The sequence below is a fragment of the Vicia villosa genome, linkage group LG7, assembly GCF_029867415.1.
Source record: "Vicia villosa cultivar HV-30 ecotype Madison, WI linkage group LG7, Vvil1.0, whole genome shotgun sequence".
NCBI lineage: Eukaryota > Viridiplantae > Streptophyta > Magnoliopsida > Fabales > Fabaceae > Vicia > Vicia villosa.
Genome location: NC_081186.1, coordinates 86,599,699 through 86,620,301, shown reverse-complemented (window position 1 = coordinate 86,620,301; position 20,603 = coordinate 86,599,699). Strand labels below are relative to the sequence as shown.

Here is a 20,603-nt window from a genome sequence, read left to right as displayed (position 1 = left end):
CTTAAAAGTAACAAATACTAATTATGAAACAAATATAAAACCAACAATTTATTTAAGTGAATAAAAGTCTGATTAAACTTAAATTAAAAATAAAGTGAAATGAGAGAAAAAAAAATAAATACTTAAAAATACAATAAAAAATAACATTATCAATTTATTGATATTGTAATTTTTTTTTATAATTTAGTATTTTTTTTTCTTTCAAAATGACATATATAATAATAAACCATCAACATAAAAAAATATCTTCATAAAATTTTAATATAGTTTTTCTAGAAAAATCTTAGTATTTTAATATAGTTATAGTAAGAAAATTTTCTTGGTCACAATATTTGTAATAATAAAAAAAAATAAAAATAGAGGGAGTATCAACGTATTATAGAAAGTGAAATAAAAAAATATCTTCATAAAATATTAGTATAGTTTTTCTGAAAACAATCTTAGTTTTTAATATAGTTATAGTAAGAATATTTTTTTGGTCAAAATATCATAATAATTTATACTTTAAAAATAATTTATTTATACTAATATATATCTTGATAAACTTTTTAATATAACTTTTATAGAAACAACCATAGTTTTTTAATATAGCTATAATAAAGATATTTTTTTGGTCAAAATATTCATAATGAATTATACTTTTATAAATAATTTATACTAATATATATCTCTATAAAAATTTTAATATAACTTTTCTAGAAACAACCTTAGTTTTTTAATATAGCTATAATAAAGATATAATTTGGTCAAATATTTACAATAATTTATACTCACATTATACATCGTATATGTGTGAGAAAAATTTAGACTCTTTACCACGCTAAATTTGAGTAATAGAGTATGGTTTTTTTTGTGCTATGCTTTTTCCTCTCTATTTCTAGTTCTTCTTCAAAAAGAGTTTAACCATTTTCCATTCTCATATTCCTAATGCTTCGTTTGGTTTGGTTTTGTTCAAAATTGCAGAATCGAAATGGAAAATTCAGACCACGACGAACCTGACAAGAAGAGGCCTCATCTTCTCTCCCCTGTTTCTTCCCGCATGTTCAGAAACTCTTCCAACCATTCTCCTAACAGTAAAAATGTAACCACTTTTTCTCTCTAGTTTTTTTGCAATAAATTGTTGTTGAATCATGTTGTGTATTCTGCTTTTATTTCTGCTACTGATCAGTTACGCTATGTTGATTATGTTGTTTTGAATATTTTGAGCTGGTTAGGGTTGTGGAAACTTGCTGAATTGGGTCTTTAGTTCATATAGAGTGGAATTTTGGGTTAAACTTGTTTTTAAATACAAGGGGGTGAATTAGGGTTTAGGTATGGACAACGGAAATACGACACCGGAAATGACACGTGGACACCGATAATAATTTGAAAAATGAATAAATTAAACATGATCACAAGTGTCGGTGTCAGTTTCAGACATCGACACAGACACAAACACACTTTTTTTGGTGTTGTTGCTACAGAGCTTCTCACTAACTAGTGATTCGGGCTTTGAAGAGTAGTAAGAATGAATTTCATGTCATGTGATTCTTTTTACATTAGGTTATGTATGTTAGATTTATATCTCATAGTTTTGGGGGGTGAAAGCTACTTGTCGCGTGCTTAACTATGTAGTAAGTAGAGACGATATGTTATAGTTTTTTTAGCTATTTGTTGTGTGCTTAACTATGTAGTAACGACGTTTGTCAAAAAAAAAAACTATGTAGGTTTTCATTTGGTATATGATAGTGACACAACACTACAAGTGTTGGTGTCCAACATTGACACGTGTGGTTTCATTCAATTATTCAATTTTCTCAAATTATTTCCGGTGTGGATTTGTCAATTTTGTCAATTTCAGTGTTGTGTTTGTGTAAGTGCTTCATAGGTGCTTAATATTTAGGAAAGAGGATTTTTTCATGTCGTTGAGAATCCTTCATTTTAGAAATGTGGTGTATTTTTTTAAATAGAAAAAAATGTACAAGTAGGGTTTTTACGTGGCTTAAAAGTGCTAGGCAAGAGTTCTAGAAGTGAAAGAAAAGACAGTTTGGATTAAACAAGCCCTCTATCTGTGTGTGGTAGGCAACAAGTTATTTTTAACCATGATTTGTTTATATGTTTTGATTGCGTAATAATTGGAGATGCTTCCCCCAGGCGGATGCAGAAGCCTTACAGCTTCAAAATCAGAAGCTTGTTCAACAAACAGAAATCCAGAAACAGGCTTTACAGGATCTTGAAGAAAAAACGAAAGAATTAAAAGAAAGACAAAATTCTTATGATGACTTATTAATTGCATTCAACCAAAACTGGGAACAGGTTATTCTTTATTGTCATGCTCTGGTTCTGTCGATTTTGCTCTCTTCCTTTTTTGTTATTTCCTCTTTCAAAAGTAAACATTATCATAGGTGGAAGGCTAGGCACTTTTTTCACATTGGCGTTGAATGTGCACATTGGTTTAACTTATTTTCTTTTCTAGTTGGTTGCTGATATGGCTCTTCTCGGGATACAAGCTGGGAGAGACAAAGATTCTTTGCTAACTTTAGATTACCTTGATAATCCTCAAGGTATGTTAACACGCATGTCAATTTCTATCATGCAGTATTAAGAAAAACCAAGATACTGAATTTACTTTCTTTTTAGGTTCACTTCCTCCATGTCCTCCAAATGATATATTTCTATGCAAATTAATCCAGAAAGATTCTATTGAAGGAAGCAGTAGTGATGAGATAACTAATTTTGTCGAGAAAGCCCTTGCTCTGCGTCAGTCATCTACTAGGGAGTTGTTGGAATTCATTAATGGTACTGTTGATGATCAGATGAAAATAATTGAAGATATAGATCAGGTTTTACACGGAGATTTATCCGCGGAAGGTATGATACATATGACCATGCAATGATGGAACTATATTGCTTTTATTAAGGGTTGAATTGATAGTTTTCTACCATATATCATTGATGTTGGATTGCTTAAGGAAATATGTATAATAAATCTTTTCCTTTTACTTATACTTGGGTTTACAGATGTTATCTTCCAAATATCTAAGATTGACGATATGACAAAAAAGGAGGTTGACAATTTTTGTGAAGTAATTAATACTCTCCATGCAAAACACAAAGAATATACTGCTGGCATTCAGAATTATATAGACGAGTGCTTACGAGATCAATCTGACATAAAACACCTTAAAGGTATTTGAAATGTTTTTTTTTTCCTTTATTGTTTTAACTACGGTTATTATGGAGTTTAGAGTAACTAAACATGGATTTAAATGATCTCGATTACCATATAATGTGGCTTTTAAATGGTTAGCAACACGGCTTAATAAAAGGAAGGTTTCCTTTTGTTTAATGATATTTGTTAGTTATAACTGGGTTTATGATTCTAGTATTAAAATGGTCTATCATAAATTTTATTAGGGTATCTCTGGCTGCTATAATTGTACAAGAATAATTTTGGCATGCTGTTCATTTGTTGTTATTTTGATGATTGGTTATTGTTAGAATAATATGAAAATATCTCAAACTCAATATACTATAAGGAATGATTTTCATAATTCCTTATATTTCATGATTTGTTTCCTCATTTAATCCTAAAGGCTATCTCTGAGGAATAATTTTCACAATTCTTTATATTTCATTATTTTGTTTCCTCATATAATCCGGACCGAGAGTCCAATTCAAGTATAAATAAGGTTTAGTATTTTGTCTCTTATAAATCTCATATCAAGAAAATATGAAACTTAGGGCATTTTTTCTTTGTTATCTCTCATTTTTCTCTTTGTTTGGATAATGGGAAGTGGGACTAATAGAGTAATAGCTAAGTATATGCAAATATAGCTTAACCAAACAAGGCCTGAAGGCTTGTAACAAACTGTAACTGACTGCGCTGAGTCAGCACAGCCTGATTGGATTATAAATACTCAACCTACTGAGTATTGTAACTAATTTCCCTTTTGAGTTTTCACAATATCAAAAACTAAAATACTCCCTCTCTCTATATTTAACTTGAATTCGATCCCACACCATGACTTTTGAAGGAGATTCAAACCAAATGATCAGTGAATCATCGTCTCCGATTTCTCGTTCGTAGAACATATTCAAGACGTTTGCGTACCAAAATTTTCTAAAATTGGATAATGATAATTTCCGTTCTTAAAAGCTACAAATCGAAGGTATCAACCGTATGTAGAAATGTCATCGCTACGTGGTAAATCCCGGGATTCCTCCATGATGCCTCTTTGAAACAGGTTGCATCAACTACGTGGAGAATCCTCCGTATCTCACGTAGGAGCAACAAGATTCGTTTTTGTTCACGTGTCTTCTTCTCTTAACACTGTTTGATTTTGTGCTTCTTTGTGTCGTTAGATGCGTTCAATCATCAAGTTTAGAATGGCATTCACAAGTACATTTTTGCGCATACAAATACGAAGTCTTGTCGACTTTGATCTGAGCTAATGTTAATTTCCAAAGGTGAGAAAACAGTTGCAGAGTATCTAGCTTGAACTCAAAAGATTGTTGATGTTCTTGATTCTATTGATGATCCTGTGTCACACTTTGATCAACCAGAAGCAATCCTAGTCGGTTTACCTGATAATTACAACATCATCAACATACACCACAAGTAAGATATTTCCACAGTTGCTTTTATTAAAAAATAGTGTATGATCATTCTGACATCGTTTCATTCCAAATGGAAAAACCACTTCACTGAATCTCCCAAACCAAGATCTAAGTGATTGCTTAAAGTCATACAATGATTTCTTTAAACAACACACTTCTCCCCATGAGCAACAAAATCGGGTGGTTGCTCTATATACACTTCCTTTTGTAAATTACCATGCAAAAAAACATTTTTCACATCTAATTGAAACAAGGGGCAGTGGTGCTTGGCAGCATAATACGAATAGATGTAAGTTTAGCCACAGGAGAAAAAGTATCAGTATAGTCAACTCCACATGTTTGAGCATATCCTTTAGCAGCTAGTCGTGCTTTTAAGTGCGCCACAAAGCCATCTGGATTCATCTTGACAGTATACACCCATTTGCATTCAATAGCTTACTTGCCAGTAGGAAGAGAAACTAAATCCCAAATGTCATTATGCTCAACAGCTCAAGAGCCTTCATTTTCTCCTCCATTGTCTTCGTTCTCCATTGTCTGTCTCAACCATAATGGTTAATAGCATTTAAAAGAGATTTAGGAACAAAAATAGAATCTATGTCGGCAACAAATGATTTAGAAGTAGATGACAAAAGACAAGAATACACATAAGAGGAAATAGGATAAGTACAAGTATGTTTACCTTTGCGTAACGCAATTGGAAGGTCATTTGCAGAATCTAAGGTTGAATATCTTCTGGGATATCCTCTCTTGAAACCTAGGGACTACAAGAATATGTATGCTCAAAGAACTTGAAACCTCTTGCAATAGGAGTTGGATGAAATCAATACAAATAGTCAAATTCAGTCTACCAATAGTTAAAATCAGTGGAATCCCAACTCCAATCAGTGGCCAACACCTTCTCCTCGTGGCACATCACTCAATTGGATGTTAATAAAACCTTCCTCAACTGTATTTTGGAAGAGGAAGTTTACATGCACCAACCCCCATGTTTTGAACACTTTGATTAACAGTTGGTTTGCAAACTAAATAAGGCCATCTATGAACTCAAACATGCCCAAGAGCCTACATTGAGAGACTCAACAGAGCCTTGAGAGGCTTTGGCTTCACACCTAACATGTGTGATCCTTCTTTGTTTACTCTCATTACTCCTACATATTTCATTATTTTGTTGCTATATGTTGATGACATGATTGTCACTTGAAGATCTCATCACCAAGTTCAACACTCAGTTTGCACTCAAACACGTGAACAACCTAGAACATTTTCTAGGTTTAGAGGTTAATGAGCAACAAGATTACTCGCTTTCCCTATCTCAGGCCAAGTACATCCTGGATCTTCTCTCCAAAGCCAGGTTTAGAGGTTAATGAGCAACAAGATTACTCTCTTTCCCTATCTCAGGCCAAGTACATCCTGGATCTTCTCTCCAAAGCCAACATGATTGATGCTAAGGGCATGCTAACTCCTTGGTATCTAACCTGGAATTTTGAAAGCATTGCTTAGATTACTTTAATGATCCCACTTTCTACACATTTATTGTGGGAGCTTTACAGTTTGCTACCATCACAAAGCCTGAAATTAGCTATGCTATCAATAAGGCTTTCTAGTTCCTGTCTCAACCCCAAAAAAGTCATTGGACTGCAGTCAAGAGGATTCTTCGCTGTCTTAAAGGTTTACTTCACCATGGCCTTCTGCAAGTCTGTTTCTACTAAAGTTCCCCTCTCACTTAAAGACTTCTCGGATGCTAATTTGGGTGCAGACCCAGATGACAAAAGTCCACCTCAGGCTCATGTATCTATCTTGGTCCTTAATCTTGGTGGTTTTAAAAGCAAACCTTGGTGGGCATATTCAACACTAAAGTTGAGTACAGAAGCCGAGCTAACATTAATGTTAAGAGTCCTACATCGGACAATATATGGTCTGAGCATGTCCTTATAATTGGGGGCAATTCTCACTCTACAAGGAGTTTTAATAGGATAGGGTTAGGCCCAACCACATTTCTTAACATGGTATCAGAGTTGGGGTTAAGAACTCAATGTGGACATTTGACCCAAGTCCACGCTAGGCGTGAGAATGGGTGTTGAAGTTGGTATTTGTGCGGTTGGAGTTTGTTTGAAGTCCCACATTGCTTAGGTTCCCGGGATGTTGATTGTTTAAATATGTGAGGGCAACCTCATCCCTTGAGCTAACTTTTCGGGATGAGGTCCAAGCATATTTAACAATTGCTTTTGAAGTTTTGTAGATTCACTCTTTACTGATCAATCTCCAGGTTCCCTTCACCACTCATATACTCTTTTGTGACAATCTAAGTCTAAGCACCATGGTCCTATCACACAACCTTGTACTTCATGTAAAAACAAAGCATATGGAGTTTGACTTCTTTTTCTTTAGGGAAAAAGTAATCAAGAAGAATTTGGTGGTTCAACATGCTACCAATTAGCTCGCAGATTTGCTCACTAAACCTCCATCTCCTTTCGAGTTTCTGCAACTCAAGGTTAAGCTAAAGGTTTTAGACAACAAGCCACCTCTGCACTAAAGATGACCCAATATTTGAAGGGGAGTAGGTAGATAATACAATAATAGCTAAGTATGGAAATATAGCTTAGCCAAACAAGACCTAAATGCTTGTAACAGACTATAACTCTAACGGATTGTGCTGAGAAAATGAAATACTAGCTCACTCTTTCTCTCTCTTTCTCTTCATCTTTCCTTTCATTTCTCTTTCTATTAGTGACAAGGTTGGTCAGGTTGAGATCTTCCATAAGATCGAGAGGGGGTTGGAAGATCGTAATTATAAAATCTTAACCAAGACTGGAAAATTCAAAATAATTAATTTTCTAAGATCAAGAGGGGTAGCAAGATCGTAAAAGATAAGATCGTAACAAGGATTATCAGATCCTACTAAAACAAAGCCTATTTCTAGAAACAAACCATATAATTGATAAAGTTGAGATGTCTATTCTCTAAACCATAAATCTAAAACTTCATCATTTAAAAAGTACCCGTTACCCGTTACTGTCATCAAGATGTAATAGTTGCTCCTTTATATCTTATCACACTCGTCCAACTAACTCCTTTCTTCTAAACTAGTGATTGTGGCCGTCGATTATAGTAGAATATGGCCATAATAGCACAAAATCAACAATTTCACTATCATGTCACAAATTGGTTACGATATACGATTCTGCATAAGATCCAAATCATTAGGGGTGAGTGAGATTGTAAATCATAAGATTTTAAAATCTTATGATTTTTGATCTCACTCAACCCCAATGATCCGAATCTTGCGTAGAATTGTATATTGTAGCAAGATCGCTGCAAAATCGCAACCAAATTGTGAACACATAGTGGAAATATTTGATTTTGTGCTATCATGGCTGTATTTGGCGTAGTTTGATGTTTTTCGGCCATTGCCAACACTAGTTGAGAAGAAACGAGTAAGGATGAGAAGATGCTGCGGGACCACAATTACAGTTTGATGAGAATGACAACATGCCCTTTGAATTGATGATGTTTTAGACTTTTGGCTTAGAGAATAGATTTCTCAGCTTTAGGGTTTGTTCAAGTAATCATGTTCGTTTAGTATAATCTTATAATCTTCGTTACGATTTTATGTTTTACGATCTAGCTACCCTCTTCCAATCTTACAAAATAATTAGTTAAGATCTTTCAATCTTAGTTACAATCTTATATTTTACGATCTTGCGACCACCTTGCGATCTTGTGCAAGATCTCGATGCTGACAACCTTAATAATCCTAATATAGATCTTCATGAAAATCTTCATGAATTTGTACTAATAATCATTCGATCAAGATCTCTTCTTTGTAGTCTTGTCTTCTGACATTTGGACTAGCTTCTAGTTTACATACTCTTATCTATCATTATGAGTTATATTTTTAACAATGATTATCTCTTTGATGTCTCCCAACATTCCATGACATTTAACTATAAAAATTAAGATAGTTGATAAGGCTTGCACTTCCAACCACTATACTATTTAAAAGTAACTATTTAACGAACGTCACATACTTAAATTATCTAGATAAATTTCTATTGAAGATCTGTCACTAAGTAGACGAGAAAGAAAATGAAAGAGAACTTTGTGAGAAAAACCTTCCCACTCATTTTTTCTTGCTCTTATTGAATGTGTTTTCTCTTGCAATGATACAATTTCAAGAGCTGTATACTTCCATCGCTTTAAATGTGCTTCCATCAACTCCATTACTTTTGATAAAAGACCGATGCCATCACATGAAACTCAACTTTGATATCTTCTCTTCCTGAAACATGTAAAAGACTTCAAGTTTGTACAATTTGGATTATCTTCCATGGTTTTGTCATAATTTCTTGAGTAATAGAGATGCATTCGCTCTAGGGTTCAATGTAAAAGACATTTTTTTATGGATGTGTATATCCAGTATGAAGTGAATGATGATGAATATCTACACGCTCTTCTCGTATATACTCTTCGACAAATTATCAATTTCAATATTGGACTGTTGAATTGAATCAATATAAATCATTGGCGAGGTCTCTGCAATTTAACGTTAATTTTGTTTCCTTCTTTTCATAATTGATTTTTTTTTGGTTGCTTCTCCTTTTACACAAATTCTTTATAAATACAATTTTAGGTTGACAAGGCTAACATTGCAAAATGGGAGAAAGAACTGAATTTTTTTAAATTGGAGTCCCCTGATAATGCAAGGCATATCCTTGACAGATTTGAAACTAGAACTATTGAACGCAAACTTCAATTCTAGAAGTGTATTATTGAAAGAAATGATCTTGAAAATTTTGAAGGAACAGGCCAAACAGGTTATTGGTCTTTATATCATATTTTATATATTTAAATTTGCGGCGTTGTGTGTACTAAAATCTCCTAATTTCTTACAATATTACATGTTAGAGGTAGAAAAGACATCAAAATTTAGTTTTGTATGAAGGCCTCGACTTTATTTAAGGAAATGTGGATAATGGAGGGACAATTAAAGCAATGGAATGATATAGCCTTTGAAGTATTATCATAGCAATAGAGAATACATTTAGCAAGAGCAAAATTGAGTGGGAACACTATTCTCACAAAATTTACTACCAATTATGGCCTTCGATATTGAATTGCCAATACTAAAGTCATTAACTCCTTCTCATACACTGATTTGGAGAAGGAATTTGTATGAGGGGCTTTTTGGGAATAAGCAACTGATTGTGACCCCTGACTTAACACGACTCCCACTCTCTTCCTGAAGCATCAGTTCAATGAAATGACTTACCAAAATCAGGTGGGAGCTAAGACAAGGGATTCAAGAGAATGACCCTATGTTAAGCAAATCTGTCAAAGGTTTGGCAATCTTCCGGTAATCCTCTATAAACCTTCCAGTATGATAGTGGCTCCTCTGGGAAATGCCAGTTCAGAATACATTCAACCTTGTGAGGGTGCGTGGATACCTCTCCCCTGAAAATGATGTGTCCCTAGTAGTCAATTCTTCTCCTTCCAAAACTTCATTTATTATTATCATAATAGCGGGGACTTTTGAAGGGTGCTAAGAACCAACTCAAGAAATTGTAAGTGATCTTTGCCAAGTCTTGCTTTATACTAAGTATGCCATAAAAGATACCTAGACAAACTTGTGAAGATATGGGTGTAGACTTGAGTTCATTGCACATTAAAATGTGGCAGGGGCGTTGCTAAGCCACAAAAGAGAGAGCGAAAAATTCATAGTAGCCTTGGTGAGTTGGAAAGCTGTCTTTGAATGTCACCATTCACACTAAAATTTAGCAGGGTCATTGGTTAACCTAACCATAATATGACTACTTCAACCAGCTTATCGGATCAGGCATGCAAGAAACCAACTGTGACCGATCTGACTAAGCCATATTTTTTTTTGAAAAAAACTGCTGATCTGACCGTTCATAATAACCGGCCAGGTCATGGTTACTATGCTTTCTAAACTCATAGAAAAATAAAGGATAAATTCACCCGAGCTGGTCTAAGTAACTCACAAATTGGTGAATGTGATTCACTATTACAAATTACAGCACCCTTGCCACGATCTAGCTCTCAAATCTCACTGTTCTCAGCCACATCCTTGGGAATGAGAAGTCTGTTGGTTTTACCAACCTCAACCACTCTCTTGAACAGAAAAGAATGACAACTTGCAAAAGAATGTGAAGTTAAAAGAGAGTGGAGGGCGGGGGGAGGAAGTCAACGTGTCAAGTGAGGGATGGTGGAGTCTTGTGTAGAGGAGAAATTTTCTATGGGTAAACGAAAGAAGTGAGAGTGATGTCACTGGATAGTATAAAACCAACTGTTTCCACACATGGGTCTGTGTAAAAGGCTTGACTTGGAGAGATTCCCATTCAATTATGTGTAAAATGCCAATAGTAGGATTTAACCACAAGAGTTAGTACATGTTAAAAAACTCATGAACCATTGTGTAATAAAGTTTTCTGAAGTAGTTATTTGTAAGATTTATTGTATTCATTATATATACCGGTTTGACCGGGGATTCATCACTGAGTTGAACACCCATCCGAGTCTGATGATATGATTTTAGGATAGAATATTTCATTATATCCTTTCTTCTTATGTACGCATCACCAAAATAGTGTGCAATTACTGAAATACATTTTGCTTTCTTTTTTCCTGATTATAATTTATTCGAAGTTGTTTACATTTGTCTGTATAACTGTATTAGAGTTTGTACTTTCAAATAATCAGAATCAATATTCGGTTTATCTCCATAGTTTTAACTTCCATGCTTTTATAATTATAATTTTTCTTTGGGAAAATTATGGAATTGAATTTCTTTTGTTTGTAAAATTATAATACAGGAATTGATTTGATTTTAAAATCCTTTGGGTTCTAGTTTAAGAAAATTAATAAAAATCTATGCAAATTTGGTTGTTTTGAATTGACTTAATTTTACCTTTAAATGATGGAATCGAGATTAGTTATTCACCTCAATGAAGTTAAGTCATTTAGCCTATTCTAATTTTGACTCATAAAATAAATTACTAATTGCAAATTTAACATCAATTCAATTACTAGATAAAATCAATTCGGTTACACTGCAGTTTGGTTGAACCGAGATTGGTTCAACTGCATCTTATTTACTTTTACATATTTATGTACTTTATTTACTTTTGTAATTAATTAATTTATTTGTCACCCACTTCAACTGTGATAAACCGGTTGAACCATGACCTAGAAGTCTCGTCGATTTAATCTCCAATCTAGTTTTTAAAACATTGGAATAGACATGACCTGATATTTATGCAGAGATTTTTTTTTCTCCGATTCTGAAGATCGTATTGGCTCTTATAAATTTGGCTGATTTCTGTAAATTAATTGTGTATTGAGAGTTTTTTTTAATACTTATAGGAGAGCTTGACGAGATCGCGGCTGAACTTGAAAAGAGTAGAAGAAAACTAGTTAGTCTGAAAATGCAAAAGGATGCAGCTATGGGAATGAATTCCTCCAGTGCAGATGCAGTGAATGGAAACGTGTCTCCTGAAAAGCCTGCTGACAGAGCCATGGGGTTGCCTGAGTTGAAGAATTTAATTGAGGAAGCCAAGGTTTTTGTTGAGTGATTTTCTTTGCTTTCGTCATTCATTTGTCCATTCGGTGTTTAAGATATATGCTCGGCTGATGTCATAGATAGTGGATGCTGATCGTCTTTCTGAGCTTCAAGATGCTCGGGAAAAAAATCAAATCTTGACGAAGCAGTTCCAAGAACTTCAGGTTTGTATATTTGCGTTATCTGCCGTTGTTTTTGACATAATTTCTTGAGTAATGGAGATGCAGTCATTCTAGGTTTCCATGTAAAAGTGACTTTAAGTGTATGTTTATTTCCAGAATGAACTGAATGATGATAAATATGTACGCTCTTCCCGAGTATATTCTTTAGCAAATGATCAACTTCAACATTGGATTGCGGAATTGGATCGATATAAATCATTGGTGGACTCTCTGCAGGTTGATAGTGATTTTTTTCCTTCTTTTATAATTGAATTTTTATTTGTGAGTTTCTCCGACATATTCTTTTCAAATACAATTTTAGTCTGGAAAGGCTAATATCGCAAAATGGGAAAAGGAGCTGAATCTTAAATTGGAGTCTTGTGATAATGCAAGGCGCATACTTGACAATTTTGACTCCAGGACTGATGAGCTCGAGCTGCAGTTGGAGAAATGTATTATTGAAAGGAATCATCTTGAAATTAAGATGGAAGAGGCAAAACAGGATACTGGTCTGTATATCACATTTTTCTGCGTTTAGATTTGCGCTGTGTATGTTTGAATCTCCTAGTTTCTTACAATATTACATGTTTCAGGGAGAAAAGATATCAAAGCCGAGTTTCGTGTGATGGCCTCGGCTTTATCTAAAGAAATGGGGATGATGGAAGCACAATTAAAGCGATGGAAGGATGCTGCTCTTGAAGCTGTATCATTGCGTGAGAAAGCACATTCACTAAGAGCAGAATTGAGTGGGAAGGTTATTCTTCCCTATATTTTCTGTTTTCACCTACTCTCTATAAAATTTTTCTCAATAATTTGATTATGTGATGTTCTTTGCATAGATACTTTGACTTAGTATAGTGGTTGAAAGTGCAAGTCTTTTAAGTTGTCATAATTTTTGTTGTTAAATGTCATGGAATGATTCAATGAAATGCTAGGGGTTTGGAAAATCACAAGAACGGTTTTGACTTAAAAGCGTGGAGAAAGTAGAACTATGCAGAAGATTCTGCTGCTATGCTGATGATGAAGATCTATCACCAGAGAGGCTGGTACAGTCTCTTGGTTGGAGTATGATTCCAAGTTGGTCATTGATGTCTTCACAAATTTTGACATTGTCCCATGGCTCATGATAAGTCGGAAAATTGTTTTTTAATTTGTGAAGATATGCATTTCCCCCAATACATTTACATTTATAGGGAAGGAAATAGATAACTATGCTGATAAGATAACTTGTTATGGCTCTAGTAATCATGGCTATGTTTAGTGGGACTTTGTCTCTGATTTTAACAGGGAGGATTTTTTTGCAATAGGGCATGCCTATTTTTTTTATTTAGATTTAAGTGATTTTTTCTCTTCTTTGCATGTTACTTTTATCTATAAAAGAAGTAGAATGATGACATGTAGTTCTTAGTTGTTTTAAGCATTAAGGTTTATTGATTCCTTTGTTTTGAACAGGCAAGCGAACTCCAGAGCCTTTCAAACAAATGTGCCGATCAGGTTTTGGAAATAAAGTCTTCAAAAGCATTGGTAAGTCCACCTTGGCTTTTACCTTGGTATTTTTTTTTTCCTTTAGTGCCTCTTTTGCATAACAATAATAATAATTTCCCTCTTCTTCCTTGATTAAATTTAATTGAGATTCACTTATCTTTTACTCCCCTATCTCATAAAAAGCGATTCATTTGCACTTTTTCTCTGTCTCAAAATAATTATCCATTTACAATACCAATGCAACATTTATTATTACTTTTCTACTACTATACCCCTATTTATCAACTTTATCTTTATTCAACTATTCTATTAACTACAATTAATAAGGATATTCTAGTACAAATGATATTAGCTTTATCATTAAAACCAACACATCTAATCATTTTGTTAAAAACCGCGCATTGCTCAAATAAGACACTTTTATGAGATTGAGGGTGTACTTCTAAATCATAGAGCATGTTTGTGACTGAATCAGATTTAACTGCAATGTTTTTCTTTTCTTTTCCTTTGTTTTGTGTTTTGCATGTGTATCTGCACTTATATTTTCCATGATTCTCAAACATTATGTGCATTATCATTTTAGTTAGAGATACTTACAGTGAAGGCATGGCAGCTGGCATGCAGTTAGCTTCTGTTATAACAGCTTGCAGTTAGCTTCTGTTACAACAGCTTGCAGTTAGCTTCTATTATAACAGTATACAGTTAGTTTCTGCTATAACAGTATACAGTTAATTTGTGTTATAACAGCTCCTTGAATTCAGGAACTGTGCACTTGATTTAAGGGAGTTAGTTAGAAGTTAGTTTAGTCTAACTACAACTCTATAAACTGTGTTGAATCTATTGTATTCAGTAACAATGAAATCATAATAATTGATTCTGAAATTTTCAATACAGATTGTCTATAAATAATGTTAAAACAACTCATATAGTTGTTTTGTTACAGATTGAAAAGTTACAGCAGGAGAATCAGGAGTTGGAATTTGTTCTCGATATGTATGGCGGAGAGGATTATCAAAAAAGGTATGCTGTTTTAGGTTTGTTCAATAGTGGCAGAGTTTTGTCTACTTAATGCAGTTTTTTATGTTGTTTTTCTATGCTGTGTTTGGGATGATAGGCCGAATTAATTTGTTAAACAAAGTTATGGAAAGAAGCACCTGCATGTGGTTGTTTCTCTTTGCTACAAGATGTAAATCTTTTCCTTTCCTGTCTACTTGGATGATTCATTCTGAATATGCTAAAAACTTGATTTCAGCTTGCTAGAAGTTAGAGAATCTGAAAGTAAAGCTCGCTCCCAAGCCGAAATGCTGATAAATGCTTTAGATGAACATGGTCTAGAGTTGAGAGTAAGAGCTGCTAATGAAGCTGAAGCTGCTTGTGAACAAAGGCTTTCCGCCGCAGAAGCTGAAAAGGAGGAATTAAGGGCCCAGCTTGATGAAACTGAAAGGTTTGTTTGTGTTTATGCATACTACTATACTAATATGGATTTGCTGCATTGACAAATTGATGGAGAACATCTATTATATTTCTTCCCTTTTAGTTTCGTTTTTGTGGTTTTTTATTTGGGAGTCAATTTTCTGGTGATGAGTAGTGAATGATAGATGAGTTAAAAGTTTATAAAGAGTTGAGGAGTTTGTCCTTTGGCCGATATATTATGCTCTACTTTATGCAGTGTATCCCTTGGGATGTTTGTAAGAGTTGCATTCGAGTTTTTATCACAGAATAACTTTGTCTAGTCCATTTGGGTCATTTGCCTTTCAAGAACCAATTATTCCTAAAATCTAAGTTATTAGATAAGAATAATTGAGCGATTATATATATATATATATATATATATATATATATATATATATATATATATATATATATATATATATATATATATATATATATATATATATATATATATATATATATATATATATATATATATATATATATACTTGATGAAAATCAAAAAATTGATTTTGAAACATCTACATGATTTAAATGACAAGAAGAACATCTTAACAGTTTTTTTTTTTTATTTGTTTGTAACATTTGATTGATGCAGCGATTTTAGCACACTTGCTAGTATTGCTTTGTCCTATCGAAACAATGTTATTCATTTTGTTAGCATCATCTTTATTTTTTCAAACTGACTTTCTTCATACAATTGGAATTAACAACCGTACAAACTGCCTCCTTTTTGTCAATCTGTCTCCTTGACCATGTTTTATCTGAACTATTCAGAAAAAAATCGGAGCTGGCTGAGGCTATTAAAGTTAAAGAGGCCGAGGCAGAGACCTATATCTCTGAAATTGAGGTTTCCTTTTATGACTCCATTTTTTTGTACCGCACTTAGTGATGGGTTTGCTTTAACTGTATTTTCTTATAATACAAATTAAATGCTTTCCTGTAGACTATTGGTCAAGCATATGAAGATATGCAGACACAGCACCAACATCTGTTGCAGCAGGTGGCTGAGAGGGACGACTATAATATCAAGGTATGTTTTCTTAGTTATTGTAAATGCTACCTTGCTCTGGCCTTCACCATTTTTTCTTTTTATACTCCTGGAATGCTTAGGTTATTGTGTAGGCTTTTTCACTACGTCTTTGTGAGACCTTTCTCATCATATTGCAAACTTTATGCAGCTTGTATCAGAAAGCGTGAAGGCAAAACAGTTACATAGTGCTTTACTGTCTGAAAAGCAAGCTTTAGCAGATCAACTTAAACAGATTAATTCTTTGATAGAAAATTCAAAGAAAAAGATTGCAAGTAGTGTAGAGCAGGTTCTGTTTCCCCTGCTGCTTAGCCCTACTTATATATTTTATTTTTGATATTTCTCTAAACAACTTTGCTGCTGCTTACTGTTGTAAACAATTATTTGAACCCAGCAGATAGAATGTCTTCTATCAGAAGCAGCCAAATGTACTCAAGAGGAAAAACACATTGCAGCCGCTTTAGAGTTTGCCAGGAGGGAATTGGCTGATGCTGAGAAGGAGTTGAAGTTGCTCAAGTCTATTGCTTCATCCTCAGAGAAAGAATACGACCAAATTCAGAAAGATGTGGAAGCTTTTGAAAAGGAATTGGATAGTGAAAGGTATTTTCCTCTTTTGGCCGGTCAATAACGTTTAGATTCGGTACAGATTTTTTAGTAGAAGTCTTTAAATCAGGGTTCAAACTATCCTCCACTTAGTGAGGTCTAGTGTGTTTATTATACTGTTGTAAATCTTATGATAATCGTAGAGCCACTGTTAGTTTGTGTAAAATCATATTTTATAAAAAGTTTTTACATTTAAGATCTGTGTTAATGTTATGCATTGATGATATGGTTGACTTTGGAAAATGATTACCTCTTATGAAATGCCCTCTCAATTGGCTCAACAAATGCTTATCTAATTATGTCATGCAGGAGTTCACGGAAGAAGCTTGAGGAGGAACTAATGGAATTGAATAACCAAATTGCTGAGCTGAAAGCTGAAACTGAAGAGACCGCGGTACAACAACTTGAAGAAGAAATAAGAGTTTGCAAGAACATGATCAAATGTACTGTCTGTTCTGATCGTCCAAAGGAGGTAAAAACAGACCAACTTATTCAACTGCACTTCTTGCTTTTATGTTAGTTAAACTAACTTGAGAGTGTTTGAAACTTGAAAGAGCTTAGTTTAACTTATCTCATATGATATGCATATTTGTATCTGTATTTGGAAGCCTAAATAAAATTTACTGCAACAGCATTGTCTAAGAGTTTGATATGTATTTGGCAGGTTGTGATTTTGAAGTGCTACCATCTGTTCTGCAATCCATGCATACAAAGAAATCTTGAACTCCGTCACCGCAAATGTCCTGCCTGTGGAACAGCATTTGGACAGAGTGATGTTCGCTTTGTTAAAATTTGAGACTAACTCATCACTCATGTAATGATACCCTGTATTTTTAGACAAGCATTCTTATCCCTCAAGCAATAAATTTTTGGATTATAGAACATTGATATCGTTGCACTTATTTTGTGTATGATTCAAATTCATGCACTTGTTTTCGGATTAAAAACCATGGTGCCTCATTTTTAGAGGTCTATAGAACATGGTACCTAAAAATGAGTTTGACAGAAAGGTCTATAGTTCAAATTCTGACTGTTAACAGTGTTCTCGTAACAAATAACATTTATTCTGACAATAACACAACAGCAGCAGAGAGGTATTCAATTTTTCATGAAAGACAGAGCAAAGCTGGAACACCATCACCACCGATGAACCAACCTTCGAAAACGAAAAAAGTGAAGAACTTCAAACCTTTGGAGAAAAAACGACGAACTCCTAAAGGAAATACGAAAAACAATAGTGGAACACCAGACTATGCACACACCCTCTTGGTGGCGAGTCAATCTAGAGCGGGAGCTTTACTTATATCGACCTCAAACTGGGATCTCTCTTGGGGGTAGGGATGAGGTACAAACCCTTAATTGAGTGCGAGAGAAAGCAGTTAATGCAGAAAATGATGGAACTAAATCATCCATTAAGATAAGATAATGAAACAAAATCATTCATAATGATAAGTAATCAGATAAGGCCACTAATAAACTTAATGATGAAACAAAATAATTTGGCATAATTGTTTACAAGACTATGCCAAAGGTCGTACCCAAGACGTCTCATTCCAATCATGTTGATTGGATTGTGTAAGCGAAGAAATTGAGAGTATGCTATCCTCCTTTTACCATTTCTTCATCACGATTAACAAAAAAAAAAAAAAAACCTTGAGTCATTACTACGTAAAAGCAATTTCACAACAGTAGAAAAAGAGACCACCACGTCTGATCAACCGTTGAGAGGTAAGAGGTGGTTGTATGTATGATGTTTTTCACCACAATCGTGCGACCGCGATTACACCACGGTCTTACGACCGTAATTATAAGCTATGTAACGCGCTACCTATCACAATGATTACTTAAAAGAATCATTGTGATATTCTTTAATGCATAACATTTAACAACAATTGTTCTAAACAACCATTGTGATATGTACATTGAATTTATTATAAATAATGTGGAATGCTTATTTCGCTAAAGTTCACTAAATATATAAGCTATCTTTCAATCTGATCTAGAACATTATAATATGACAACTTAAGTTATATTAGAAGAACAAGTTACACGTTCAATGTTAGACAATAATTCTTCAGCTCTTTATCCGCATTTTGCCCTTTAACGGTTAGAACTTGGTTTAATGCTCCTAGTTCTTCAACCTTCCATTTCTTCACCTCTAGTTCATTTTGCAACATATTATTTACTTTGCAAACAAAATTAGAAGTGGAGGAAGGGACGGTTGAAGAACTAGAAGCGTTAAACCAAGTTTCAACGATTAAAAGACGAAATACAGATAATGGGCTGAAGAATTCTTGTCTAGAATTGAACGTGTAATTCTTTTTTAATATAACTTTATCTATCATATTATTATTTTCTAATGCAATCCAAAAAGTTATATATTCGACGGTGTTTAAAACACACTCAAATCGCATAATATATAATAAATTTATCTTTCAAACAAACATTAGCAATAACATACATCAACAACGAACTTTAAACAACATACAAGATACAACAAAAAAACTCTTATTAAAAACAACAATATTATCAAAACATAGCATAAACTACATACAACATAAATTTTTTATTAATAACAACAACATAGCAACTCATAAAATGTTTTAGAAACGTACTTGTCCCATATTTACATCCAAAATGAAAGGAGGATGAAGCTGAAGTGAGAGCTGAGAACTTGTGTTAATTTTGAATGAATGTCATTATGGTCTTTCTCACAAGTTTGCATCGCTCACTTTATCTTCATCCTCGTTAATTTTTTCATTCATCATTCCTACCTTCAAGTCAAAACAAGCAGAAAGTTCAAACATTATGAAACAACTTACTGAAATGTAAACAATAATACATAAATTTTTTTGAAACATAAACTATTATAAAGACGAACTTGTAAGGTAGTCATTTCTTAAGATTTGATGCAACAAAGGTAACCCTTCGAAGAAGACGAGTTCAATTCATAAGTTTGGGATTTTCATAGGAGAGAGACGAGTGACAGAGATGTTAGGTTTTTGTTTTGAGAGAGACGAGTGAAAGAGATGTTAGGGTGTTCTTTTGAGAGAGATATATCTTATGTACTGAAGCGAGGAATAATTTTGCTTATATATAAATATGTAATACCTTTCACCTCGGTTGATAATACGAACCATGAAGAAATGATTGCACTCTACACCATGGTTGAGTATAAGAACTGTGATGATATTCAAGGTCAATCACATTTAGTCATGATAAATGAAAAATTGTTGGTGCTATGATTCAAACATTTTCACTCTAGGTACACTTCACTAGGTTTGTTATGTTGGAACAAGCACAAAGCTTGTTGGTGAATCAATGGAGAAAAATGAAGAATTTTAGAAGATGGAGAATATTGAGATATTGAGTGAGAGAGAATAATTAAGGAAAATTATAACAAATGACATTACTTTTGACAAATATTACATGAAGGATATTTATAGGACATAACAATACAAGTTGGAACCAAAATAGACCCATAAAGCCGCAGGAAAACAACATATCTCTCGGGAAATCGATTTTCCCAAACTAGGTAATCGATTTCCACAACTGAAAATCTAAAAATAAAACAATTCAACTCTCAAGAAATCGATTTCCAAAAATAGGGGAATCGATTTCCTCTTCGCAACTTTGAAATTTCAGACTTCCAGAAGTGCTTTTTCAATAAGCTGCTTTCCACGAAATAGTCTCAAAA

At 33.7% G+C, this 20,603-nt stretch overlaps 1 protein-coding gene across 3 annotated transcripts; it reads left to right on the top strand.

Annotated features, from left to right (window-relative positions):
* Positions 1 to 808: 808 nt before the first annotated feature.
* LOC131621091 (E3 ubiquitin-protein ligase BRE1-like 2) lies at positions 809 to 17,790 on the top strand. 3 transcript variants are annotated; one of them, XM_058892300.1, is made up of 20 exons: positions 809 to 838; positions 964 to 1,081; positions 2,134 to 2,295; positions 2,456 to 2,543; positions 2,620 to 2,850; positions 3,001 to 3,168; positions 11,980 to 12,173; positions 12,256 to 12,339; positions 12,454 to 12,573; positions 12,659 to 12,845; positions 12,930 to 13,090; positions 13,789 to 13,860; positions 14,765 to 14,841; positions 15,074 to 15,265; positions 16,051 to 16,123; positions 16,220 to 16,306; positions 16,455 to 16,592; positions 16,698 to 16,903; positions 17,216 to 17,378; positions 17,571 to 17,790. In XM_058892300.1, exons 2-20 carry the CDS (start codon positions 971 to 973, stop codon positions 17,700 to 17,702), a joined length of 2,646 nt encoding a protein of 881 aa, XP_058748283.1. In that variant the 5' UTR covers positions 809 to 838; positions 964 to 970; the 3' UTR covers positions 17,703 to 17,790. The 3 variants fall into 3 exon arrangements, with proteins under 3 accessions (XP_058748283.1, XP_058748284.1, XP_058748285.1); XM_058892301.1 differs by lacking the exon at positions 809 to 838 and having other exon boundaries at positions 849 to 1,081; positions 16,701 to 16,903; XM_058892302.1 differs by lacking the exons at positions 809 to 838; positions 964 to 1,081 and having other exon boundaries at positions 2,271 to 2,295; positions 2,673 to 2,850.
* Positions 17,791 to 20,603: the final 2,813 nt, after the last annotated feature.

Bases quoted from the DNA above. Each gene is read 5' to 3' on its own strand.
- LOC131621091 (XM_058892300.1), top strand. From the start codon at position 971: ATGGAAAATTCAGACCACGACGAACCTGACAAGAAGAGGCCTCATCTT. The intron at 13,861-14,764 runs GTAAGTCCACCT...GTTTTGTTACAG, and splicing joins TAAAGTCTTCAAAAGCATTG to ATTGAAAAGTTACAGCAGGA. The intron at 15,266-16,050 runs GTTTGTTTGTGT...TGAACTATTCAG, and splicing joins CAGCTTGATGAAACTGAAAG to AAAAAAATCGGAGCTGGCTG.